Source organism: Laetiporus sulphureus (assembly GCF_001632365.1).
Source record: "Laetiporus sulphureus 93-53 unplaced genomic scaffold LAESUscaffold_2, whole genome shotgun sequence".
Taxonomy (NCBI): Eukaryota; Fungi; Basidiomycota; class Agaricomycetes; order Polyporales; family Laetiporaceae; genus Laetiporus; species Laetiporus sulphureus.
The window spans coordinates 644,674-668,003 of record NW_024468511.1 but is presented as its reverse complement, the minus strand read 5'-3'; the positions used below and the strand labels follow the sequence as shown (position 1 = coordinate 668,003).

General features: G+C 52.3%; 10 protein-coding genes across 10 annotated transcripts; 6 read left to right on the top strand and 4 right to left on the bottom strand.

Annotated features, from left to right (window-relative positions):
• The first annotated feature begins 1,577 nt into the window (after nucleotides 1-1,577).
• Nucleotides 1,578-2,421, top strand: LAESUDRAFT_719922 (uncharacterized protein). Its single transcript, XM_040907719.1, has 4 exons — nucleotides 1,578-1,764; nucleotides 1,822-1,901; nucleotides 1,955-2,047; nucleotides 2,099-2,421. Exons 1-4 carry the CDS (start codon nucleotides 1,604-1,606, stop codon nucleotides 2,161-2,163), a joined length of 399 nt encoding a protein of 132 aa, XP_040769620.1. The 5' UTR covers nucleotides 1,578-1,603; the 3' UTR covers nucleotides 2,164-2,421.
• A 494-nt stretch (nucleotides 2,422-2,915) lies between these two features.
• LAESUDRAFT_719920 (uncharacterized protein) lies at nucleotides 2,916-3,180 on the bottom strand. Its single transcript, XM_040907718.1, has one exon. It carries the CDS (start codon nucleotides 3,148-3,150, stop codon nucleotides 2,953-2,955), a length of 198 nt encoding a protein of 65 aa, XP_040769619.1. The 5' UTR covers nucleotides 3,151-3,180; the 3' UTR covers nucleotides 2,916-2,952.
• Nucleotides 3,181-4,594: 1,414 nt separating this feature from the next.
• LAESUDRAFT_719918 (kinesin-domain-containing protein) lies at nucleotides 4,595-8,214 on the top strand. The gene is made up of 10 exons (XM_040907717.1): nucleotides 4,595-5,155; nucleotides 5,566-5,821; nucleotides 5,883-6,383; nucleotides 6,442-6,521; nucleotides 6,572-6,631; nucleotides 6,684-6,846; nucleotides 6,906-7,040; nucleotides 7,109-7,264; nucleotides 7,317-7,655; nucleotides 7,712-8,214. Exons 1-10 carry the CDS (start codon nucleotides 4,689-4,691, stop codon nucleotides 8,096-8,098), a joined length of 2,544 nt encoding a protein of 847 aa, XP_040769618.1. The 5' UTR covers nucleotides 4,595-4,688; the 3' UTR covers nucleotides 8,099-8,214.
• A 633-nt stretch (nucleotides 8,215-8,847) lies between these two features.
• Nucleotides 8,848-11,051, top strand: LAESUDRAFT_641615 (MFS polyamine transporter; the record flags this gene model as incomplete). The annotated part of the gene is made up of 12 exons (XM_040903677.1): nucleotides 8,848-9,074; nucleotides 9,125-9,297; nucleotides 9,351-9,434; nucleotides 9,490-9,581; nucleotides 9,649-9,795; nucleotides 9,849-9,912; nucleotides 9,969-10,080; nucleotides 10,137-10,249; nucleotides 10,306-10,497; nucleotides 10,552-10,646; nucleotides 10,701-10,930; nucleotides 10,988-11,051. The coding sequence occupies 12 exons, from the start codon at nucleotides 8,848-8,850 to the stop codon at nucleotides 11,049-11,051; spliced, it is 1,593 nt and encodes a 530-aa protein (XP_040769617.1).
• Nucleotides 11,052-11,441: 390 nt separating this feature from the next.
• LAESUDRAFT_719915 (uncharacterized protein) lies at nucleotides 11,442-11,979 on the bottom strand. Its single transcript, XM_040907716.1, has 2 exons — nucleotides 11,571-11,979; nucleotides 11,442-11,518 (listed from the first exon to the last, which is right to left on the bottom strand). Exons 1-2 carry the CDS (start codon nucleotides 11,899-11,901, stop codon nucleotides 11,511-11,513), a joined length of 339 nt encoding a protein of 112 aa, XP_040769616.1. The 5' UTR covers nucleotides 11,902-11,979; the 3' UTR covers nucleotides 11,442-11,510.
• Nucleotides 11,980-12,149: 170 nt separating this feature from the next.
• Nucleotides 12,150-13,197, bottom strand: LAESUDRAFT_670156 (uncharacterized protein). The gene is made up of 2 exons (XM_040905429.1): nucleotides 13,053-13,197; nucleotides 12,150-12,993 (listed from the first exon to the last, which is right to left on the bottom strand). Exons 1-2 carry the CDS (start codon nucleotides 13,151-13,153, stop codon nucleotides 12,312-12,314), a joined length of 783 nt encoding a protein of 260 aa, XP_040769615.1. The 5' UTR covers nucleotides 13,154-13,197; the 3' UTR covers nucleotides 12,150-12,311.
• A 558-nt stretch (nucleotides 13,198-13,755) lies between these two features.
• LAESUDRAFT_740532 (NAD(P)-binding protein) lies at nucleotides 13,756-15,036 on the top strand. The gene is made up of 4 exons (XM_040911086.1): nucleotides 13,756-13,839; nucleotides 13,897-14,009; nucleotides 14,062-14,682; nucleotides 14,748-15,036. The coding sequence occupies exons 1-4, from the start codon at nucleotides 13,820-13,822 to the stop codon at nucleotides 14,888-14,890; spliced, it is 897 nt and encodes a 298-aa protein (XP_040769614.1). The 5' UTR covers nucleotides 13,756-13,819; the 3' UTR covers nucleotides 14,891-15,036.
• A 215-nt stretch (nucleotides 15,037-15,251) lies between these two features.
• Nucleotides 15,252-17,297, top strand: LAESUDRAFT_719911 (PIN domain-like protein). The gene is made up of 12 exons (XM_040907715.1): nucleotides 15,252-15,350; nucleotides 15,408-15,538; nucleotides 15,596-15,698; nucleotides 15,751-15,814; nucleotides 15,867-15,976; nucleotides 16,034-16,084; nucleotides 16,134-16,286; nucleotides 16,340-16,470; nucleotides 16,541-16,676; nucleotides 16,730-16,794; nucleotides 16,848-17,013; nucleotides 17,073-17,297. Exons 1-12 carry the CDS (start codon nucleotides 15,294-15,296, stop codon nucleotides 17,127-17,129), a joined length of 1,224 nt encoding a protein of 407 aa, XP_040769613.1. The 5' UTR covers nucleotides 15,252-15,293; the 3' UTR covers nucleotides 17,130-17,297.
• Nucleotides 17,298-17,346: 49 nt separating this feature from the next.
• LAESUDRAFT_719910 (uncharacterized protein) lies at nucleotides 17,347-19,558 on the bottom strand. Its single transcript, XM_040907714.1, has 5 exons — nucleotides 19,439-19,558; nucleotides 19,220-19,379; nucleotides 18,788-19,167; nucleotides 17,936-18,730; nucleotides 17,347-17,872 (listed from the first exon to the last, which is right to left on the bottom strand). Exons 1-5 carry the CDS (start codon nucleotides 19,517-19,519, stop codon nucleotides 17,390-17,392), a joined length of 1,899 nt encoding a protein of 632 aa, XP_040769612.1. The 5' UTR covers nucleotides 19,520-19,558; the 3' UTR covers nucleotides 17,347-17,389.
• Nucleotides 19,559-19,860: 302 nt separating this feature from the next.
• On the top strand, nucleotides 19,861-23,325 carry LAESUDRAFT_160608 (uncharacterized protein). Its single transcript, XM_040901401.1, has 9 exons — nucleotides 19,861-20,039; nucleotides 20,091-21,101; nucleotides 21,149-21,216; nucleotides 21,275-21,478; nucleotides 21,545-21,728; nucleotides 21,863-21,916; nucleotides 21,972-22,069; nucleotides 22,123-23,074; nucleotides 23,137-23,325. The coding sequence occupies exons 1-9, from the start codon at nucleotides 19,910-19,912 to the stop codon at nucleotides 23,214-23,216; spliced, it is 2,781 nt and encodes a 926-aa protein (XP_040769611.1). The 5' UTR covers nucleotides 19,861-19,909; the 3' UTR covers nucleotides 23,217-23,325.
• Nucleotides 23,326-23,330: the final 5 nt, after the last annotated feature.

The window sequence follows — 23,330 nt, the reverse complement described above, 5'->3', positions numbered from 1 at the left end:
TACCTCCATATGTTCGCATCTCGGTGGCTCGGACAGGTTATATTAAGCACAGCCGTCAGGCTGCGGTCTATCAGTGGCAGTGTTCATAACAGAGGCGAAACAGCACCGTAGTCGGCAACCGACAGATGATATGAGGTACTCCCATGATATCGGATGTTCGGGGTGGAAATTTGAATGCACCCGCGTCTCGTATGTCCCAACATCACTGTTAACTACGAATCTAAAGGTGTTCTATCACAAGGTCCGGGCCGCTATAACTTGGACATATCTTCTCCGTGCACGGCGGGCAATGTGCATTTTCCTCCGATTACGGTTAGGCGGAGAGATGTCGTCAGCTTCTGTGGCTTGTTTCTCCCGTGCGTAGCCCACGACGGGTATCCACTCCGATGAAGAGTTTTTTTGACACATGTTGACTCTGACAGCTCCATCTATCTTATTCCTCTGATTCACATGTGCATTAGTACCGCCTAAAAGCACCAGGCTGGCAGCGTCCTGTAGTCGGCGCGGTACAGCAGACAAACTGCAACTAACGCTGTTGCTCGGTCTTATTGCGCAATGAACTCCGGTCACTCATCTTTATTTTGGAGGCGAGGTTGCATTGATGTCCCAGTTTGCTGCCTTATGATATGTATGCAAAGGGAAGGTAACGTTTTCTGAGCTGACCGCACAATGCGCAGAGAACTTGTTAAGAGTACCGCGTCCTGGCGGCACGGCAAGTGCTCTGTCCCCGAGGTCACAGGATGTGAAGAACGGAGGATGCGATGCTATAATGACTGACCACAGACGCCTTTACGGACGCTTCTCACCGTATCCTGTAAGCCAGCGTCTTCGGGGATATTGACAAAACAGCCTCTCCAGGCGAATAGCAACTCCGGCTGATCGCCTAGAAAGCCCGAGACATGACGGGTTGTCTTTCTGGGGTTGCTCCAACGTCCACACTTGGTATGACGGACACTTGTTATTGCAATTAATTTGCAGTGACCATGGATGACGATGTGCATCGGAGGCGGAGGCAGCTGGAGTCCGGTGCCCTATGAGCGATTCGTTGCATCGTAGGGCCTTGCCAAGCACAATGGTGGTCGAAGAAAATGTGGTATATCTTTGCTTCCTCCGATATCGCTCCAGCTCATTCGGCTGAGCCTATCGTGATATGTGCCACAATGGAGGAGAATCCAGCAACCGCGTATCTTCAAGTCACCGGGCAAGCATGGACAGTACTGTTCATGTGCCACGGCAGGCCAATGTGACCGATTAGTACCGCCAAGTGCTTCCAGCGTGTTGCTCCGACTCAGCTCTGAACGTAAAGAGAGGTTTCTACACAAATGAGGGGGCTGATCTTAAGGCTATGCAATTTCGGGCCTCGGCGAGCACACTCCGAGCTTGGAGCATGCGGTGTGGCGTAGGGAAGTGTCGCAGGCCTAGGCGAAGGGAAGCATTATTTCGGCGCCTCCCGGATCCGGCTGCTGATGGAGCTTGGCATATGCCCAGGCGTCCTGCGCAGTCTTGCACCCGCATATATAAACAAAGCTGCCTTCACTCGAGCTTCCCAGCATCCAGCTCGTTGACGTTCTATCACACCTTCGTAAAACCAGCCAGTAACGCCATGATGATGAACAAGTTCACGACCCTCTTCGCTTTCTTCCTCTGCTCGTTCTTCGCCCTCGTATCCGCTTTTCCGGTGGCTCGCGATGTCTACGTTCCCCAAATCACATCTCCGACGGCAGATACCATTTGGATTGCTGGCGAGAAGTACAATGTGACATGGTGAGCAAACAGATCGGACAATTATGCGCATTCGGATGCTCATTTCCGCTGTTTCAGGGACACCTCTGATGCCCCGGTAAACATCACCAACTACCTTGGCAGGGTTGTCCTTGCGACAAACTATGTTGAGGACTACGGTACGTGACTTGTGCGTTGAGGTCTGTAGGCTCAATCGCTGACATGCATTCAGAGCACCCGCTTGCCAGCAACTTCTCCATCCTCCTCGGTAGCATTGAGGTGACCGCTCCTAACGTCACCACCGGCAATGACTACTCCATCGTCTGTGAGTATTGTTGTGTGCTTCTCAACGATGAGTTGTTAATATGTTCTGCAGTGTTCGGCGATTCCGGGAACTATAGCCCCGAGTTTACCATCCTGAACTGCAACCTCACCGTTTAAGGTGGACGACGCGACATGAGCACTTCTCTCACGTTTGCTTTACATTGATGACATCCAGGCTCACTTAACTGGGAGCTTGAGGACTTTTCTTCGCATCCGGACATTGCATTGGGGCGCTGCTGCACTCTCGCATGGACTAGACGCATATTCCGTTCGGACGTTGTTATGATACATTGTTACTTCTAGTTACTCCGTAATGCCTACGATAGTGTGTATGATGATCGATGGTTCAAGTGTTGCTGAACTGGATTAATGTCCCATACTCGTGAAGCGCCGGCTGTCGCCAGCAGCAGACCTTGGGATCGAGTTGAAATCCGGCACGGAGTATGTTGATTTTTGCAAAGTTCGAAAATTTTTGACGAACATAGTGGAGCGTGATTCCTGCCTGGGGATCACAGTGATGTTTGCTGACGGTTTCTTCTTTCGATCAAATACCCAGGGTATGTACATGTAATGTGCTGTCTCACAAGTCATATAAATGTTACTTTGGAACACAGAAGGCATGAGAAGTAGTTGGTCTTCGTCAATGCTCAGCGGTGAACACCACCATCAATATATGATCCAGCCTAGCACGAGACTTCCCGTGTCATCTATGCCCCGAGCCGTCGCAATGCCTATAATCGACTTGATCCTCACTGTCCCCAATATTTGCAGTCATTTCTATGTTGAGTACGTCTATCAGATCAAACACGATTCAGCTGTGCAGTACATGCACCTGAGGGGAATAAGCCCTGGCACTGAATGATATTGCTCCGGATCTGCCAATCCTTGAAGTAGTCCACCATCGTCTTACCCTGGCAGGTGCACCATGGCTGCCTTGCTAAGCCCGTACGAGAAGCTGAACAAATCTGAACTCTTCTGCAGTGATGCAAGGCTGGAGGCCATGACGACCTGACTTGTGGCGCTCGACGCCATACTGCACTCGCTACCTTTGCGCAGGAGCCCGAGAAACGCCTCAGTAGAGAACCATGCGCCGACGACATTCATCTTGAACAGTTCTTTGCGAACGTCTCATCGGTGTTGTAGTTGTTCCATAGTCAGCTGCAGCTGGTAGCTTATCATCACGTCTGCGTTGTTCACGAGTAGGTTGATGTAGCCGTGCCGTGTGCAGAGAGTTGCGATCCGTGGCATTCCCCTGGATTGTGATCGTGTTTCATTGGTGTTCCGTGAATGAGTGAGCAGGTGTAATTTGTGCAATTTGGTGATGTGCGACTCAAGTACTGAAGCACTCACGCACATGTTTCAAGGCGTAGAAACGCATGACGGAATGACATTCGCACAGCCTGCACAGATTTATTTTTCCACGGGAAACCTGATGGAAAAATGGTAAAAATATCTTAAGTCTGGATATGGAAATAGTTTGGAAATCGGGTGGAGACAATTGAATTATGTTACAATTGCTTCACCGAAGCATATCAGTATCACATATTTTTGGACTGAAATATCTTCCTTTGGGAAATAGTTTCACTATTGCTGATATGTTTCAGTAAAACAATCGTAACATAATTTAATTGTCTCCGCCCAATTTCCAAACTATTTCCATATCCAGACATAAGATATTTTCACCGTTTTTGCATCAGGTTTCCCGTGGAAAAATAAATCTATGCAGACTGTGTCGAGAATGTAGGACCGGGAGGACTCATTCAAAAAGGGTAAGTGATCGATCGAGACAAACACGACCAAGCATAGAGAGAAACAAGTACAAAATCCTGTGTAAAAATCGCGTTACATTAATTCTGACCTTGGAGAAACCTTGCAGTCGCAAGGTGAAACGTTTTGACCGACCACTTGAGATACAGAACAGCCTGCAACCAGCCCAGTTCGTGAGGTCCTCTGCTCAGGTCGTCACGATAACTTTATCTGCCGATTGAAGCGAGAGAAATGTGCCTTCAGGTAAGGCCTGGTAAGGAGTTTGTCAGCTAATGAGACAAGAAACGGTGGATGAATGTTCGCAGTCTCAGCAAAAAAGTGTCGTCACTCCCGCTCAGAACATGTCCAAGGCGGGTTGGGCTCATTAAATCATTGTTATGAATCATTGACGAGGCATGGAGGGAAGGAGGGTTGAAGATACGTACCGTTGCACTGCTTCCAATAGAGCGACCGGGCAGATGGAACGTATGGTCTTGGATTGCAGAGAGCCCATCGTCCTTGATGCTCCTAGTGGAAATGCCGAGCAACAATCGAGTCCCGTATCGGATCCTCTCGCATCCTTGCAAGCTCCAAGCATCCAGAGGAAGAACCGATCCCATCAGTGCACCCCGATACCGAAGATGCCATGAGCGAGCTGTCGAGGTGCCTAGCGATACAGTGCTAGGTGGAAGAAGAGATCCGAGGTGAATAAAAAAAATGCAGCAAGCGCCCGATACGCGTACACGTGATCAGGCGTCCGACGCGCGCCCATGCAGGCGCAATGCTTGGCTCACGGTTCTCCATCATCTCACGGTTCACATCATGTCCAGACCAAGACGCTCGCTGTAAAATTGAGGTCTTTCCACTGTTGGGACGATATTTAGGTGACCCAATCTATGGCGGCTCCGTCGTCTCCGTCGAGCTCGAGCAAGCTCCCCACGCCACTCAGACGTCCACGGGCGCTTTCCACGCAGTCTGTGACCGATACGAGTGCCATTGCCTCTAGCCGCAGTCCAAGGCAGACGGCTATCAGCTTGTTGGGTTCAGCGAAGAAGTTCACCACTGCGTTATCCTCCGACTCCGGGCCACGACTCACGAGCAAGCCTTCCAAGCCTTCGCTCTCTGCACCTGGCACGCCAACGAAGAGAAGGGATGGCTCGCGACCAAGAACACCAAATTCGCCGAGAACGCCCCGGAGCACGACTCCATTCTCAGAGATGAGTGACATGGACGTGAGCAGGATCGATCCCGAGGAGGCTGTGGTCGATTTCCGGACGGTGGAGCCTGGAGATGCGTCGGGTGACTTGGAAGACACGGCGATCACGAACTACGGCAGGGAAGACAAGGTACTGGTCTCCATCAGGTAAGTGAGTCATCCTCTTAGCACTGCAAAGAAAGTACCGATTCCTACAGTGAGAAAAGTATGGGAAATGATGGTTTTTCTTTGACTTTTCCTGCTGCTGCATCCTATTTTTTTCAGAGTCAATTAGGTGCAAGTTATTGCTCAGGAAAGGTGCAGAATGTGCCTTTTCCAAGCCTTTCCCCGAAGTCATTCACTTGATGGGAAAGGTTAGGTTATTCAGTTCTATTCTAACACCTTCTCTGCAGCAAGAATCGGTACTTTCTTTGCGGTGTAGTAAGCTGTACTCCAGAGTGCCGATAGATATATCGATTATATGCACGAGTGTGTGCCGGAGAACGTCCACTTCCACTTTATTTGGCTGTGATTCGGCTTGGGTCGCTGTGCGATCTCACAGAGAGGTCTCTATCTAGGATACGACCGACAGATGAAACGTGCGTGTGGCAGATCCAAGACGCGTCCCAGAAAGGCATCAAACTGGATCTTCAGTATGCCAAGTCCGACACAGCTCCTCCGCAGGACTTTCGCTTCGACGAGATCCTGACGGGCTCTGAGAATGCGTCGGTGTATAACGCAGTCGCGCGGAGCCATGTATATGCCGCGATGGATGGCTATAATGCCGTTATCTTCGCCTATGGCCAAACGGCTAGCGGGAAAACCTTCACACTGGTACGTTTTTAGTCTTGCTCGTACCGTTCCGATACTTTGACGCTGAATCATGGCGATGCAGACCGGGGATGAGACCCAGCCAGGCATTATCCCTCGCGCTATGAAAGAGGTCTTCGCATACATCCGGCGCACGCCCACGCGTGAATACCTCCTCCGCTGCTCCTATCTCGAGATCTACAACGAGACGATCCATGACCTGCTCGCGCCACCCACCTCGAGCGTTTCACAGCCCGTGCAGATTCAGGGAGCCGGCGCGAGCATCGTGCTCACGCCTCTCCGCGAGGAGGTCGTTACGAGCCTGAAAGGTGTGCAGGAGGTCCTCGAGCGTGGAGAAGGGAACAGGCGGACGGCGAGCACGGACTGGAATGAGAGGAGCAGTCGGAGCCATAGTGTGTTCAGATTAGTGATTGAGAGTAGGGAGAGGGGCGGGGAGGAAGGCGGAGCGCCCAATGGGCGCACCACGCCGGGAACGAGACCTACGACGCCGGGCACGAGGCCTTCTACGCCTGGGGGGCCGAAGCTGCAAGCGAAGGGCGGAAAGATTGTGCAGATGTCCGTATTGGTGAGCTAACGTGAATGTGCTGTGTTCAGGCGACAACTTGCTCACCTGAAAGATGTAGAGCCTTATCGACCTTGCTGGCTCTGAAAAGGCTACATCAGATAAGGAGCGTACGCGGGAAGGCAAGTACATCAACACCAGGTGTGTAGGGATCTTTTCATCATTTAGATACCGCGCTGACTCCTTTGCAGTCTGCTAACTTTAGGCACAGTCATCGCAACGCTGGCAGAGAATTCCTCCAAGAACAAGAAGTCGGTGGCTGGTCCCGTACATTTTATATCGACGTCTTACAGATGAACACAGTGATCACGTACCTTTCCGCAACTCGAAGCTGACGCGCATGCTGCAGCCTTCACTGTTAGGTGATGCGCGTATATCGGTCATATGCACAATCAATCCCAGTGTGAGTGCCATTGCAGAGTCAACAAGCACGTTGCTGTTTGCACAAAGAGTCAAGAAGGTGCAGGTGCGTCCAAGACCCACGTGCATATTCATTACACTAGATCACATAATCTCTTTCTACAGTTGCATGCGCAGAAGAGGGAAGTGCTGGACACCGACGCACTGCTAGAACGCTACAAGAAGGAAATCGATGAATTGAAGAAGAAGCTGGCCGACCGGGAGTCAACCTCTCTGCGTCGCAGGCGCTCCGTGCGAGAGGTAATTTTTATTGCTCGCGTTTCTAGGCTGTCGCACGCAATATCGTTGACATCTGTGCTTTGTGGTAGCAAATGGACGAGTCGAAGGCTATGAGCGACCTGAACAATCGGATCCAACAACTGACGAAGCTCATTTTGACCAGCCAGACGATGGATGAGAATAGGAGCGACCAGTCCCGCTCGGCCAGTCCTTCTAGGGGCGACTTCGATATGTCGCCATACCAGGTGAGGAAAATGCTGTTTGGCGGATTGTCTTTTGAAACTTACAGTTATGCAGTTACAAGAAGAGTTGCTGGCTGCGCGGCGGCAGATCGAAACGCAAACGACGCAGATCTTGTCTCTGGAGGCGGCACTACTGGCTAAGCCACAGATGTCGCCAGATGCACCAGTATCAGAGAGCGACAAGGATAAGCTATTGGCAGAGCAAGCAAATACTATTCATGAGCTGGAAATTGTTATCAAGGGCTATGAGAAGGACCTCGAAGAATCATCGTGTGCTGCACGCGAGAATATTGAGAAAGAATGGAGGGAGAAGCTCGAGAGCGAGGTCCAGCGTAGGGAAGAGAAGACGGCGTGGGCGGACGAACTTATGAAGCAGCTCGAGAAGGAGAGGCGGGTGAGCTCGTTTATCCTCATCCTCCATATTGTTTGTCTTGCTGAGTTGCTCTCCAGATGCGGGTGAAGTTGGAGGAGGAGCGCCAGGCGCTGACGGCTTTCGTCAAACGATTTGATTCACTCGGGCTGGGCAATCCCCTTTCCCCGATCAAGCTCAGCTTGCCAATGCCGATTGCGGGAGGAGCAGATGAGGTATTCGAAGGATGCCAAAAGGACCGTGTGCAATCTCCGGAGCCCTATCTGCCCATATCGACGGTGACAGAAATCGATACGCCCATCCAGACGAGAGTGGAGCAGGCCAGTCTGCTGGATGAAGAGTGGGATGCGGTGAATAACGTCAGCATCGGCGACCTGTCTACCTCGCTATCATCTGGGTTCAGGCGGACGTCCCAAGATTGGCCGAGTAATGCTGTTAATGAGAAGGAGAGTATGCCGGTGCAGTGAATTATTTTGTTACTTCCTTTTTAGCTGAATTATTGTGATCCTGTAGCGTGCTGACTGTATCGTATACCATTTCATGCTGTGTGTAATTATATGCCTTTCTTGCTTGTGGAGATTCACTGAAAACCATCGAAACGCGTGCCCGCCCGTAACGCAATGTCACCAAATAATGCAAAAGGAACTGAAGGGTGCAGAAATTTCGGTGCGTCGTTTCGTACGTGACACACTTACAACCCTGAACAACATCGTACAGAATATTTGTTCAGGCAGTGTGAACATCACGTAAAAAAACTGACTGCCGATGTGAGCGTTTCGAGGAACATGTGCTACTTAAAAAGCGCAGACCTGGTCCTGAGCAGTCCGAGCGCATCGGGCGGAATGACATCTCAGATGACAGGTCGATCGGCATACTACCGACAACCCGCAGTTCGGCATTTCGGCAAACAAAGGGGTCATCATGCGGCATGTCTCATCGGCAGGATCTCCGGGCCGGCCACCAACTGATTGGCTGAAAATTGGCCGGAATAGCGGACGAAACCAAAATGGCGGCAAAACGCTCGATATTGATAATTTCCCGGTGGCTGGAACATTGTCCACCCTTCGGCATTGTCGGCCGCAACGAAGTGAACTCTTCTTACGGCCAGCACTGCCGTCTGCACCATGCAGCTGACGACTCATATAATCCGCACTCTCATGTGTTCCCGCACTCACCTTTCCAGTCGTTCTACTTCGTGCGAGCAGCAATGTCGTATATGCGAGAGTCCGGCATAGTGTCGCAGACACCAACTCTCCGGGGAGAAGAGCTAGAGGTTGTCCCAGCCAAGCAAAAGGCAGAGGACGACGGAGAGCCATCGGACGACTCCAAACCTGAGCTTGGCCAGAATGTCGCCACCGAAAGTGCCGCACTTGAACAAGAAGGCGAAGATGAAGTCACTGTCATTGATTGGGACGGCCCTGATGACCCAGAGAACCCTAGGAAGTGCGTCCTTGATTCCTCGCTTAGTTTCAGTTCACTGACTCTCTCTATAGCTGGAGTTACAACAAGAAATGGGCTGCGACAGCAATTGTGTCCGCATTCACCTTTATCAGCCCAGTCTCCTCATCTATGATCGCCCCCGCTAGCGATCAACTAGCAGAACAATTCGGTATTACGAACCAGACAGTGATAGCATTAGTTACCTCCGTGTTCGTTCTCGCATACGGTACATTTATTCATTTACTGTTTATCCTGGCTGGCTCATAGTCCTGCTTGCAGCTTTCGGTCCATTATTCTTGGGACCATTAAGCGAGATATTCGGTCGTTCGCGAGTACTCCAGCTAGCAAATATGTGGTACCTAGGTCAGCATATATGCGCCTTTTCCGTCGAGTATGATTTGATTTCTTGCGATTATAGCCTGGAATTTAGGATGCGGTTTCGCACAAAACAAAGGACAGCTCATTGCATTCCGTTTCCTGGCCGGCCTAGGTGGAAGCGCGCCGCTCTCGGTACGTACCACATCCTGTCCGCCGTCGTATTCTGACATTCTCACAGTGATCGCATGCGTGAATGTAGATTGGCGGAGGCGTGATCGCAGACTGTTGGCGGCCTGAGGAGCGAGGGCAAGCGATCGCTCTGTACTCTCTCGCACCGTTACTCGGTCCTGTCATTGGGCCTGTCTGCGGCGCATGGATCGGACAGCGTTCGACATGGCGGTGGGTGGTAAGCAGTGACCCTTTCTTGCACGAGTTCAGATGTGACTGATATCGTGCTAGTTCTGGTCCACCACAATTGTGGATGGCTTCGTGCAGTGCTTGGGTTTGTTATTCTTGAGAGAGAGTGCGTACGTCCGTCGTCGACCTGTCAGCAGCGTGCTCACTTTGGGTTGCGCTCAGCATTCGCCCCGATTCTCTTAGAGCGAAGGGCGGACGGTATCCGGAAAAGTATGGTACCGGAGAAGGTGCAGACGCGGAACATTCGTACCGTCTACGACACCTCGGATAGACAGTCAGTGAACATTCCTATGCCGTCGATGGCCTTTGCATTAATTGCGCTTGTCACAGTTGGAAGAAGATTCTTTCAAAATCGCTCGTTCGCCCCTTCAAGCTGTTCTTCCGGGAGCCTATCATCCAGCTTCTAGGTATCTATATGGCTTTCGTTTACGGCACATTATACCGTACGTTCGGTTGGTTCATTCGCCGCATTAAAAATACTTACACGGCGGTTGCGCAGTATTTCTCACCACAATCGACGGCATCTTCGAAAACGTCTATGGCGAAGACGTCGGCATTGCCGGTCTCAACTACTTTGCGCTCGGCGTCGGCCTCACAGGCGCATCGCAGATCAACGCGCGTATGCTTGATAGAGTTTACAAGTATTTCTCGAAGAAAAATGGGGGCGTTGGGAGGCCTGAATTCCGACTGCGTCAGTGCACATTTCGTTTCCATCTGTTGCAAATTTACTCATCGAGTCGGACAGCATCCATGGTCCCTGGAACGATCGCTCTCCCTATCGGGCTGTTTATCACCGGATGGACCGCCACCGCACACACACATTGGATAGGGCCCGACATCGTAAGCATCCTCGCCATCTCTCGTCTCATCCATGAGTCACCAATGTTGGTGCAGGGCATCGCGTTCGTGGGCGCTGGGATGATCCTGAATTTTCAAAGCATACAGACCTACGTCATCGACGCGTTCACGCTGCATGCCGCGTCTGCGCTCGCGGCGGTCACGTTCCTGCGATCGTGTGCGGGCTTTGGGTTCCCTCTGTTCGCGCCTGCGATGTACGAGGCGCTCGGATATGGAAAGGGCGATACCATCCTCGCTTGTGTCGCTATAGTCGTGGGCTGTCCAGCGTACGTCTTGATTCCTCTTCTCTCGTCGACTGCGGTGCTTATTACTTGTCGTTGCAGACCATATTTATTCTGGACGTACGGCGAGCGGATACGGAAGGCAAGCAGATATGCGCGCAAGTGAACTTTCCTCCGCAGGCGGGCATTCATGGAGATGTCAGATGGATTTTATGAGGACGTCTACGTGGTTACGTATCACGACCTACTCATGCTCATGTTTTCGCATCTCCCGGTGCATGACTCATATATCCATCAACGCGACAGATCCTGCAGCATACATATAGAAACACTGCATGGCACGGGCTTGGTGTTATAACTGATGTACGGAATTACACATACATTGAATATTAATGATGCGCGGTGTAGGTGATTCCTGTCAAAAATTGACCAGGTCGAACAGTATATGCTGTAGATCACCGCTTCGCGCCACACACGCGTCGTGTGGGAGGACAAATGTCACGTGGTCGTTTCTCCAGGGATCCATCCCATCGCAAATGCCTTCTCCTTCACGCCTCCTCCCACATCGACCTCCTTGACATTGGCTATCTCAAACCCTCGCTTTTCATAGAACCTGATGGCTTTATCATTTCTCTAGAAATCATGCAGCTGCAGCCCAGAATCCACCCATTGTTTTTGCACAAACCGCAGTAGCATCCCTCCATAGCCCCTGCCTCCCATTTCTGGCTTGACGAAGAGCATGTCGAGTTCCGGGATCTCGTTGTCCTTTGCCTCTCGGATGTTTGCATAGCCGATGAAGGGAAGATCAGAACGAAGGTGCTTGATGCAGGCGGAGGGAAGAGCCGCTGGGCCAGGTGCGCGCGGACGAGGTGGAGGGCATACTCTGGGCGAGTGGAGAAGGACACTCCCGGGAGGGAGGTGTCGAGGGAGGTGAGGAAGAGTGGGGCGATTTGGTCGACATCGTCTGGCGTCGCGGGGCGGATGATGGGCTGCTCAGGTAGAACGGAGGAAGTCATGGCAATGAGCTGCGAGCGATTGCGCGTTCTAGCTTCTCTGCGATGAGTGTAGGAATGACTGTCTTCCTATATAAAAACTGATTTATGAGTTTACATCGAGAAAGCTGTGCTCGTTATCCGTATGCTCACGGATGCTGCGCGCTCTACAGCGTGCTGCCCGAATAGGAAATCTCTTCTGAAACCATTTTCCACTCGTGAAACGTTGCAAAGCGGTCTTGCCGTTGCTATGAACTTGCGCCATGACTTTTGGAGAAACTCATACGGCACGACTGCGATTTGACAGGCGAGTGACTTCGAAGCAGACCTATACAGCTCCTGGTCGACCTCCAAGGAGCTGGTTGTACCGCGTGTCTAAACTGCGTTTCTTTGCTTGGTACGTGACTAAGGTGCTACTGTTTGATGAACTGGTCTCAAGCATCAACTACCTCGTACGGCTCAAAGGACGCCATGAACCTTGCCCACTTTCCGCTGTCCCACTGCATGATCGTGGCCCACTCTGTGCTATCTGGTCCCCAAACCGTCTTCGCCCACTTCAACCAGCCGGCGATCAACAAGTCGGCGTGGCATATCTTCTCATCCATGAAGAAAGGCTTGTCCTGCCCATTTGCGGACATCCACTGCGCCAGCTTTGCAAAGCCTGCCTGCAGCTCCTGCCAGTATCCCTCGCGAACTGGCCCGTCAGGCGAGAACTCCTCCAGCGGCTTGCTGTATAGCATCTCGCGCGTCCTGCGGAAGTATGCGGCGCTTGGCGGATTGAGGACTGTTACGCTCGGTGGGAGTAGGAGAGGGAGTATACTCTTCTGGATCGTCAGGAGAAATACCTCCTGGAAGGCCGCGTGGAAGGCGTCCGTCTCTGGGGGAATGAGCACGGGCGTGTCGGGATAGGTCTTGTCGAGGTATCTGGCTATCATAGCCGAGTCGGAGACGGTTGTCTTCGTGTTCGGGTCGTAGATGGCCGGGAGCGTGTACCAAGGAGAGCCATCTGGCCAGGTGTCCGTCGGTGAAGCGCCGATCTCGTTGCAGACACCTGCGACGTCGGGATACTCCACCCAGACGGTCTTGTAGGGCAGGCCCTTGTAGTTCAGTGCGAACCTGCCGCGCGGGGCTTCGCGTCAGGAACTCTTTCCCTCGAAGACAGGTGTGGTACTGACCTTGTCTTCCAAGTGTTGGGCGACCAGGCTTTTCCTGGGGCCGTACTCAGGAGATCATAGAAAATGATGGCCTCGGAAGAGGATACAGCGGGCGCAGCCATGGCGAGTGGCAGGTGAACGTAAGCGAAACGACTCTGACTGACTCCTCCCTGCTGTATGGTTGTCTTGTTATCTCTGTTTATTCAGCATGCCGTGATTCCGATATCGCAATCCGCTATCGAATGCTCGGTATGAATTATGAATACAGTCATCTATACGAGCCCTCAGTATAGTTCATCTGCCTGTGACCAGCCGTGAGCGGGCCGTCCGCTGAGTAAACGTCCAACCTCTTCCTGTGTGCTATTCCTACTCAACTTGGCTTCCGAGGTGTGTGACAAATGTCATCCGGATCCCATGCTAGAAGCCGAAGGATGCTGTACGGCATGAAGAGAATTGACGGCTCGAACGGCTGGAGACTGACTGACCACGGAGACGAGTGGATTTTTCGTCTCTGCGATCGCGTAATTGATCTGATGGTCGATTTGTGATACATCGGACTTCATGTGAGGACTGTTCAACTGGGACGTCGGTTCTCTGCAGAAACGCATGACACAGTAAGGTGCGTGTGAAGGACCCGCAAGTTGTTCCGAGTCGATGTCCGAGAATTGCTGGCTGACAAGTAGATGTTCCATTTATACCGCTACGCCAGGCACCGTCAGCTAACTGTTCATCGATAACTCCCAGCACCTCGGTACTTCTGAGATTGTCGCAGACAGAACTAGACGACAATGAAGGTACTCATCATCGGGTAGGTCCTCGAGCAAACACTACAGGTTTCTTTCTTTGTTCATGACCGCTTCCTCAGTGTCACTGGATTTATTGGTCTGCCTGCCGCACAGGCATTCGTCCGAGCTGGACACATAGTCTACGGCGTGACACGCTCAGCGCAGAAAGCCAAGAAGCTTGCTGCAGAAGAGAGTCAGTATACATCGACAAAGTCAATTTCCTGTTCACTTACCAACCTTTTCAGTCATCCCAATTGTCGGCGAGACCGAGGACACCTCTGTTTGGGCCCCTCTCGTCTCCACTCTCGACGTCGTAATCGAGGCCATCAGCGGGCCCGACGTCCGCGTCCTCTCCCAGAGGCTCCTCACCGCGGCCGCCGAGGCCGCGCAGAAGTACCGCCCCGCCCATGCCCCCACGCTCACATACATCTACACCTCGGGCATGTGGGTGCACGGTGACAACCGCAAAGACATTGTCACGGACACGACACCCCTCACGAGCCCGATCGACTTCGTCGCGTGGCGACCAGCATTTGAACAGCTCGTCGTCACCAACCCCGCTGTGAACGGCATTGTCATCCGCCCAGGGCTGGTGTATGGGCGATCGGGCTCGATCACAGCGATGCTGTTTAAGAAGGCGTATGAGGGGAAGGTGGCATGGTTTGGTGCACCTAGAGGCCGATACGCGGTGATTCACTGCGACGACTTGGCGGAGATGTACCTGCTTGTGGGGGAGAAGGGTTCAATCTTGGGCGGAAAGACGTTCGATGCTGCGAATGGTACGGAGAGTGTGGATGACATCCTGCAGAAGCTCGTGGGGGTGTCGGGTGCGAAGGGGCCGTACGAGTACATCCAAGCAAGTAACCGTGAGCCTTTTCTCTTCGCAAGTGGCACATGAACCACTGTACTGATGAGACTTTGTTCATCGCAGCGTTCGAGAAGGCCATCGGCACAACGGGCCTTGCCCGTCCGTACCTCGCACGTAGTCTTTTAGGTTGGCAGCCCCGGAAAGCTGGTCTCGTAGACCACCTGGAGATCTACTACAGCGCGTGGAAGGCGAGCGAGGATCTGTAAAGCCAGTAGTTATGACGGAGTGTACCAACAGCCTCATGAATCTCGTGTACGATAGTTTCCATCAACCTGGATAGCATGAGAGCATCATTATGAGCACCATATCCCTCAGTATCACTTTATAGCCCAAGCCTAGTTTGAATCCACGTAAACAAAGTGATGGATTGTCAGCGTTGCACAGAGGCAAGAAATGAGTCGAGAAAGATCGCTCCATACGTCGAGGCAAACAAGATGTGAGCAGCGCGAGTTGGCACGACGAGGCCCACTCCGCGTGCGGCCGTGACGTTACCGGCGCGTAAGGTCACTCGTGATCGTCACACCGCGTCACCCTCAAAGGGGCGCGGCGCCGTGACGCGCTGCCGCTGAACCGCGCCACGACCGCTACCAATAATTTCCCTCCTACACAATGGGCATCAAAGGTCTTACCAGTCTCCTTGTCGAGCATGCACCAAAGTCCATTGAGGTGATCTCTGTCATCAAGCGTTCCACTTTATCCAATTTGAATCTCCCCCGCTTCCAGGAACATGACATCAAGACCCTGTTCGGTCGCAAGGTCGCAATCGACGCGTCCATGTCCATCTACCAGTTCTTGATTGCCGTCCGCCAGAAGGATGGGGAGCTCCTCACGAATGACGCGGGTGAGACGACGAGGTGCATGCATCTTAAACACGATCGTGGAACGCGTTTGACTGATGGCACCGTGCGTAGTCACCTCATGGGTTTCTTCTACCGTACAATACGTATGGTAGAGAACGGCATCAAGCCTATGTATGTGTTTGATGGCAAGCCGCCAGAATTGAAAGCTGGAGTGGTAAGTTGACTTGCAAGAGTAACGCGGTTACAATGTTAAACGTATCCCATAGCTGTCCAAGCGTCTGGCCAAGAGAGAGGAAGCCAAGGCGGAAGGAGAGGAAGCCAAGGAGACAGGTTCGTCGCAGCATGTACCCTGACTTGCTCCGTACTGCACATTCCAAACCAGGTACGGCGGAGGAGGTCGATCGGTTCTCGAGACGAACAGTCAAGGTCACGCGAGAACACAATGAGGAGTGTAGGAGGCTCCTTCACGTCATGGGCATCCCATTTGTTGTGGTACGTCCCCCCTTCCTAATTGAGTTCAAGTCCCGTTCAGCTCGCGTCGCACATCAGGCTCCGTCAGAAGCCGAAGCGCAGTGTGCTGAACTAGCTCGTGGTGGCAAGGTATGCTTCTCAAGACTACTCGATTATGGTGCCTGACGATCCCTACAAGGTATACGCTGCGGGTTCGGAAGACATGGACACGCTGACATTCGGCGCCCCGGTCCTCTATCGCCATCTAACTTTCTCTGAAGCGAGAAAGCAACCTATCAGCGAGATCCATCTGGACAAAGCCCTCGAGGGACTGAATATGAACATGTCACAGGTGAGTGTCCTTACTAGAATTTCATGTGAGAATGAGCAATGACCTTCCTACAGTTCATCGAACTCTGCATACTCCTCGGGTGTGACTACCTTGAGCCGATCAAGGGCGTCGGGCCTAAGTCCGCTCTCAAGCTTATTAGAGAACATGGCAGCCTCGGCGCCGTCATTGAACATTTGAAAGAGAAGTGCGCGCGCCGACTCCCTCATCATTTCGCCATAGTTATGTCTGATGAACTTGTCACCGTGCTTATATAGGGCGACGGCAAAGGAAGGGGCAGAAGAAGATGGCAAGAAGAAAAAGGGTGGCATCTCTGTTCCGGAAGAGTGGCCTTGGGAGGAAGCTAAGAAGTTCTTTGAGCACCCAGACGTGACCCCTGCAGACGAGATTGAGGTTCGTAATACCCCGGGGATACTGAGTGAAGCATCGTATTCACCATCTCGCAGGTTGAATGGAAGAGCCCGGACGTTGAAGGGCTCGTGCAGTTCTTAGTGACTGAGAAGGGCTTCAAGTACCTTTATTTTGCTCCTATCATATTCTGACTAGGCTGATGAATTTTCTCAGCGAGGAGCGCGTGCGCAAGGGCGCGGAAAAACTCGCCAAGTTCCTCAATGCGAAGCAGCAGGGCCGCCTCGATGGTTTCTTCTCTACGAAGGCGAAAGGCTCCCCGATAAAAAAGGGTAAGGATGAAGAGAAGGGTAAGGGAAAAGGGAAAGGAACGAAGCGAAAGGCGAGCAGCAATTTATCTTGCGTCCAGAGCAACATGATAATGACGATCCGGGCAAGCAGAGCGACGCACAAGAGAAGGAGGCAGGAGGCAGTAAGAGGTCAAAGACTAAGAAGTGATAGGAGAGGTCATTCTATCTGGTTGATATCGTGGTCGACTTTGGTTTCATCTATGCCTTCTCACCTACCTTACCCTCTTGCCATACTGTGTATATGTACGACTGTAGCTGTAGATAACCCATATGGGACATCCTCCCCCACAAACAAGAAAGCTTTGCCTGTTAGAACGAGCATCCAATTCACAGGGATTATAAGAATGACAGAGAGGCAAAACGGACCCATTCAGCGTTAAGCCCGAGACAGTCTAGTAAAGGCATCTACTACTTCTTTGTGTTCATCCTTGCAATCGACTTTCCACTCCTGATCCTCCCCTTGCTCTTGCTCTTCTCCTTCCCGCTCGCCTTGTCCTTCCTCTCCGTCGGCCTCCTCCGCTCCCTCATTCGCTCCTTCCCCGCCCGCATCTTCACACCCTTCTCCGCAAGCAGCTTCGCCTGCTTCTTCGCGAGCCGGCGTGCGACGCGCTCCGCGTCCGCAGCCTTGACCTTCTTGCGCTCTTCCTTTGGTAGGTGTGAGATCTTTGTGCCGAGGCTGGGGTCACCTTTTGGTAGTGAAGATGGTGTGAAAGGAACGGAAGGGTGCTTGAGGTGGGCTGAGGACGAAGAGGAGACAGCAGATCTGGAGTGTTTGGGTGTAATTTTCACACTACCTGGGACAGTCTTGCACCGCTGTACACGCAGCTTACGCTTCGCGAACTTGAGCCGCGTCTCATCCAGCGCGAGGATTTCGTCTACGCATTCTCGGTCCTATTCAGCACATATGCAAATAAATGACCATGGGGAATACGACGAATGGCAACCAAGACGTACCGCAAACTGCACATATGCAAAGCCTTTCCCGAGCTGCGTATCCTTATCCCGGATGATGCGCACCCGCTTCACCCACGTCCGAGGCTTCACGGCGTTCCCTTCGTCCTCGTCTCCCTCCTCGTCTTCACTCTCCTCATTCTCCCTTTCCTCCGGTGGACCCCTCTCTTCCATTGCCAACGCCTCGAAAAACGCCCTCAAATCCTCCTCATTACTCGCGAAATCCAGATTACCCACAAACACGGTCGCCTTCGGGTCTGCTACCACAGCCGAATTGCCCACCTCGTCGCCCTTGCCCACCCTGTCCACCCTAATCGTATGCGCCATGAAAACACTCCCATCGCCCCGCTCCACTGCAAGCCGCGCCGCCTCGTACGGGTCTATGATCGCGTTGTGCGAAGTCACCGCATGCTTGCCATCCGCCACCGGGGGAGGTGGATGAGCAAATACGACAAATGCGTTAACGGCATCGGCAGCGGAGTGTATCTCATGCTTGATAAACGCGATACGCTTCTTCTCTTTTGGCGTCAGGAATGTTTTCTTAGACCGTTCCTCCTCTGCGTCCTCCTGGCCCCGAGCGACTCGCCAGGATGCCGCACGCTCGCGATCGTGCTGCCTCCCCTCCTTCTCCTTGCCGAATGTGGCTTTTCCCTTGCCCTTCTCACCCTTTGTGTTGTCATCCAGGGTTGGCAACTCGGCGGTAGGGCTTTGAAATGCGACAGAGCGGAAGCGCAGAGACTCAATCTTGGCGGAGGACACAAATGACAGAATATGCCGCTTGAACTGCTTTTGAAGAGGCTGCGCTTAGCTGTCAGTTAACTGAGTAGATAGACGTTGAATGGCTTGGGTTCGCACTCTCGATTTGACCACGTCTACCGGCACATTACCGACGAAGATCGTCCGTGCGTTTCTTTGCTCCGACGTTTCTTCTAGAGGAACGTACTTCGTTTTTGCTCTGCGCCCGTTCAAGCTCCTTGTCCTGGAGCCCTTTGCAAGTGATTCATGCACGAGTTCTGATGAGTGTCCTTCATCGTCCGAGTCGCCGTCTGAACTTTCGTGTTGTTGCGCCGGATTTGACGTACTCTTAAAGGCTGGTTTTTCGCTGTCGTCTGAATCCTCATCCGATCCCGCAGTTTCTGGCCGTACCCTTCGTGCCTTGCTTGCCGCACTCGTGGAGGGCTTGCTCGTGGACGAATGTTCTTCCTGCTGATCTTCCGGTGGGTTCTCTTGAGAATCTGTGTATAGCATGTATCTAATAATAAGCTCGAAATGGAAAGACATACACACCTTCATCGGCCACTTTGCGGGTCTTCCGCCTTTTCGACTTTTCTCGCTTGTCAACAGGTGCATGCGCAGCCTCTCGCGATTTACGCTTTTTATCCAGTTTTGGTGACTCCCGTTGTAGTGATGCATTTGGTTGACTGCTAGCTGACGTCGACAATCCTGTCTAAAATATATTGGGTTGTTAGATGTAGGTAGCAATGAGACGAGATCGTGAAGACATACGGTCGACTGAAAGATGTTGTCCAGGCCTTTGTCAATGGCTGCATCTTTGCCTTTATGCAGCAAAAGAGATGATAAGCTCATGTTGGCAGCAATATGAGAAGGGTAGAGTGTCAGTCGGCCGCGATCAATGAAAGCCAAAGGCAGATGCTCAGGATCCAATCGACCAATCAGAGAGCTGGGTCCTTGATTGGCGCCCATACATCACCCTGCCCTGCACTTGGAATTTCTCCTTCAACATTGAGGTCCTCTCACGAATTACTTAATCCAGTGAAGACATCAGGTATGCGGCGTTGACGTACCTGATGCAATATGCTTGGGCAACCCAAATTTGCTGTCATGCCTGGCGACGAAAGAATGGTTGACGATAGGCCCGCGAAACGTCAGAAATTCTCGCCCATCGATTCAGACTGTATGCAGCCAACCTTCAGTTCGTTCATCCAGAATATGACCTAATTTATAGATAGGGCACCGATGTACCAGCAGCTTGTGCTGGAAGAAGTTGATCTCGAGCTTGGATTGAGAGAACGGCTGTATGAGACAGTGCATTCTCGACTAACTTGGGCATTGATACTTCAGGAGACACTCGAGAAGGGCCTGAAAGGTTCGCGTTCCTACAGTTCGTGCAAATTTTAGTTTCACTAACCACAGGTAGGTGCTACAAGCGAGGAAGCACCCTTCCAAGAGGCTGCTTTAGATGCTCTGCACGCGATAGAACACCCTTGCAGTATCCTCTTCGACAGAGAGACCAAGCTCCCAGACAGACCCATCCCTCTCCCTGTCACTCCTGCGGACTATGCAGTCCCTGAAGCTACTTCTGTCTCTTCTCATTCAACGCCACGCATCGGGTCCACCCGTCTTCGTGGTCTTCCTCGTGCTCCTCCGCCGCCTAGCAAGAAGTTGCTTTTCTTGCGAAACGCCACTACCTCACCGCCTGAGATTGCAAAACTTGTCTGCTCGGACTGTCTTCGTTCTGACTTTTCAAATCTCCAAGGGCTGCTAAACCACTGCCGGCTGCGTCATCATCGCGAGTTTGGCAGCCACGATGAGTGCATTCAGAGATGCGCTGTCCTGGTACCCGATGAGGAGCGCGATTGGGTGGTTGCAAATGGTACAGAGCTTGGAGGAATCAGCTTGCCGAGCTTACGGAGGTTATTTGAGATTGCGGTGGGAGCCGGGGAGCATATCTCATTTTCTAACCTGCACCATCATCCAAGCCGAGAAAACAACAACGAGGCTAACGCGGTCATTCATTCTAAAAAGAAAGAGACACCAGTACCGACAAGCACGGAGGTGACACGAACGTTGGGCCACCACATGGATACTCCGGCACTTGCTCCTTTTCTTGGCAGGGCTCCAAAGAGACGTATTATCCATGTATACGATGATCTCAACGAAGTAATTGACATCGTAGGGGAAACAGAGGAGTCCATCGGCGGGGGCAAGAACCGTGCCTGGAGGATGCACTACAATCACCGAAATGTAGCTCGGCCGGCTATTGATGAAGTCAATCCTCTAACGGAGGTGGAGAAGAAGACAGAGCCACAGGAAAATAGTCTAATGTCTGGGGCAGCAAATACATGTTCGCTCTCAAACGCTGCAAGCAGTCGCTTCCATGTCAACGCTCGTGTTAAGATTGCAGACTATAGTCTTTGGCTCCATCCTGGTGAGTTGTCACACTCAAAGTATACTTCGCATGCTGAGTTGCACTAGATCGCCGCGTGAAATCCCATCCAGATCATACACATCGCTGGCGGCTCGCAGTGTCTGCTCCATCTTATGTAGGTTATGAGTTGACAATCTGCTCCGAGCATTCCGCTGATGTTTGCTTAATTACAGAGCCTGCATATCTCTACCTTTTTGGCCAAGCTGACTATCACCTGCCTCACGGATCCACCTCCTTCAACTCTCATAAAGCCTATTGTGGTGACCGAGCCACCGTTCGTTGTGACTCGCACTACCGACAAGCCCTTTCTAGCATGCATTAATTTAACTTGGATAGGGGCAATGAATCCTCCAATGGACGTCGAGCATTGGGTTGATGTCAGTTGTTGTCGTTGCTTGTACTCTCTTGATTTTCTTTCTGACGAATGTACGTTGGATCTGTAGATAGATCCTATACATTTGGGCAACCCAGTTCTCGGCGATGAGCAGGTGTTCGACGTCGAGCTGGACAAGACCACGCCATTGCTGCCCGTCCGGGAGGACGCTAGGAAAGTTACATGGAGAGACGAGCAGTCTGGCATGGACAAGCATGACAAGTCCACGGAAGAGCACACTAACACTGACCCTGGTATGTCATTCGTGGTTGAATGTCGGTCCGCATCCTCGGCGCATTGCCGTAGACGCACAGTGCTCACTGGTCCTATTGTGTTTTTTTTGGATCATATCTCCATGATAACTGATCGGTGTACCCGTTACTTGCAGAGTATATCCTCACCCTACGAGCGCTGCTGCCGCAAGTGCCAATTATGACTAAAGGTGAGCACGCATAGCCACTCTTTTATGTCTCCGAGTGGAAATGAACGTGCTACAGACTGGAAAGGGCGACATCATGAACAATCGGTATCTATGCTGGTACCGGGCGCCGCTCAATTCCGCAACATAGTCCCAGGGCGCCGCAAGGCGATAGAAGTAAGATGAAAAAGCTTTGCGCGCTAGGGCACGTGTTAAGCTTCTTTTCCCAGATGAGCCGGGCGCGGGCATTACGCCATGCCTACGAGAAGCACGTTGCCTCCCTTCCTGACACAGACAATCTAATTCCTCTCACAGCTGTGGAGGTCTATCGATGGATGGAAGATGAAAACATATTTCCTCGTGCGGCTCTCGAGAAGGCGGCTGCCACCGCTTCATCATCGCAGGACGAATTGGCTCAACATCTGGATGAGTATTGTCCGTTCTGTGGGCTGATCCAGCCATTGCACCCCGCCGTTGTCAAGGATGACGGTGGCGACAATGTCAAACCCGCAGAAATCTTTTCATTTACCCGCGGAAGTTCCAATTGGGCAGTATGCACCACTTTCAATGCACCGACTCCCAGGCTGCCTTTGCTCGTTCTGAACCACTTGATGGGCAAGATATCTGACGCGGGACCGGCAGAACCTCTATCTTATGAATTGCATCCCACGATCTACTCGGTGCCATATCCAAGTACCCAGGGCCCGGGAGTTGCCATGTCATCTTCTGATCTGCCGGCATTTGTGGACCCCGCTCTCGTTTATGCGATTCGGAATGTCTCGGCGATGTGGCGCTTGAAGCACTTCGCAGCGGCCTCTCAACTATTCTCAGACTCGGCGAATGATTTATCAGGTCGCACTGGGGTCAATCGGCCACGCCAGGAGCTGCTGGACGACCTCGCCCCCTACGCTTTATTGGCGGCAGTAACGAGGTCGATGGTGAAGCTACTCGTTCACGACGGGGTCAGTGCGTTCAGACGCGATGAGGCAGCGTTGCGTGCACTGGGGCCCGATGACCGCCCAGCAAAGAGAAGAGCACAAACGACACCCGCGATCAGACGACTGTTGACGCCATCGCACATCGCGCGTGGATTAGAGTTGAATGCGGGACGCGGGCTGGTGGGTAGCGCGGCGCTGTTGAGCCTTGCGCTGTTAGGGGCAACGGGGGTGGATACAGGATCAGGTACGTCCAATTCCGTAGATACTCCGAGTGTGCATCACCCCGACCGGACTGACTGGATCTAGGCGTGATTCCATCTGCACGAGCAATTCTCGGATCTAATGTCACTGTAAAGATGGAAGAGGGGGACCATATGCGTTGCTAGAGATGTAGTGGCCTGTCCAACTTGTTGGACGTGCGTCCTTGCCATGTGGAACTCAGCGAGCGTTGAGAGCATTTAGGCTTATTCCAGATCGTGCTAAGTGGGAAAAAGAGATTG

Bases quoted from the DNA above. Each gene is read 5' to 3' on its own strand.
- LAESUDRAFT_160608 (XM_040901401.1), top strand. From the start codon at position 19,910: ATGTACCAGCAGCTTGTGCTGGAAGAAGTTGATCTCGAGCTTGGATTG. The intron at 21,217-21,274 runs GTAGGTTATGAG...GCTTAATTACAG, and splicing joins CAGTGTCTGCTCCATCTTAT to AGCCTGCATATCTCTACCTT. The intron at 21,479-21,544 runs GTCAGTTGTTGT...TTGGATCTGTAG, and splicing joins ACGTCGAGCATTGGGTTGAT to ATAGATCCTATACATTTGGG.
- LAESUDRAFT_740532 (XM_040911086.1), top strand. From the start codon at position 13,820: ATGAAGGTACTCATCATCGG. The intron at 13,840-13,896 runs GTAGGTCCTCGA...CCGCTTCCTCAG, and splicing joins ATGAAGGTACTCATCATCGG to TGTCACTGGATTTATTGGTC. The intron at 14,683-14,747 runs GTGAGCCTTTTC...TGTTCATCGCAG, and splicing joins GTACATCCAAGCAAGTAACC to CGTTCGAGAAGGCCATCGGC.
- LAESUDRAFT_719920 (XM_040907718.1), bottom strand. From the start codon at position 3,150: ATGAATGTCGTCGGCGCATGGTTCTCTACTGAGGCGTTTCTCGGGCTC.
- LAESUDRAFT_719910 (XM_040907714.1), bottom strand. From the start codon at position 19,519: ATGAGCTTATCATCTCTTTTGCTGCATAAAGGCAAAGATGCAGCCATT. The intron at 19,380-19,438 runs GTATGTCTTCAC...AATATATTTTAG, and splicing joins ACAACATCTTTCAGTCGACC to ACAGGATTGTCGACGTCAGC. The intron at 18,731-18,787 runs GTGCGAACCCAA...AGCTAAGCGCAG, and splicing joins TAGACGTGGTCAAATCGAGA to CCTCTTCAAAAGCAGTTCAA.
- LAESUDRAFT_670156 (XM_040905429.1), bottom strand. From the start codon at position 13,153: ATGGCTGCGCCCGCTGTATCCTCTTCCGAGGCCATCATTTTCTATGAT. The intron at 12,994-13,052 runs GTCAGTACCACA...CCCGCGCGGCAG, and splicing joins CCCAACACTTGGAAGACAAG to GTTCGCACTGAACTACAAGG.
- LAESUDRAFT_719922 (XM_040907719.1), top strand. From the start codon at position 1,604: ATGATGATGAACAAGTTCACGACCCTCTTCGCTTTCTTCCTCTGCTCG. The intron at 1,765-1,821 runs GTGAGCAAACAG...CCGCTGTTTCAG, and splicing joins GAGAAGTACAATGTGACATG to GGACACCTCTGATGCCCCGG. The intron at 2,048-2,098 runs GTGAGTATTGTT...TATGTTCTGCAG, and splicing joins CAATGACTACTCCATCGTCT to TGTTCGGCGATTCCGGGAAC.
- LAESUDRAFT_719915 (XM_040907716.1), bottom strand. From the start codon at position 11,901: ATGACTTCCTCCGTTCTACCTGAGCAGCCCATCATCCGCCCCGCGACG.
- LAESUDRAFT_719911 (XM_040907715.1), top strand. From the start codon at position 15,294: ATGGGCATCAAAGGTCTTACCAGTCTCCTTGTCGAGCATGCACCAAAG. The intron at 16,795-16,847 runs GTACCTTTATTT...GAATTTTCTCAG, and splicing joins GTGACTGAGAAGGGCTTCAA to CGAGGAGCGCGTGCGCAAGG. The intron at 17,014-17,072 runs GCGAGCAGCAAT...CCGGGCAAGCAG, and splicing joins GGAAAGGAACGAAGCGAAAG to AGCGACGCACAAGAGAAGGA.
- LAESUDRAFT_719918 (XM_040907717.1), top strand. From the start codon at position 4,689: ATGGCGGCTCCGTCGTCTCCGTCGAGCTCGAGCAAGCTCCCCACGCCA. The intron at 6,847-6,905 runs GTGCGTCCAAGA...CTCTTTCTACAG, and splicing joins AAAGAGTCAAGAAGGTGCAG to TTGCATGCGCAGAAGAGGGA. The intron at 7,265-7,316 runs GTGAGGAAAATG...ACAGTTATGCAG, and splicing joins TCGATATGTCGCCATACCAG to TTACAAGAAGAGTTGCTGGC.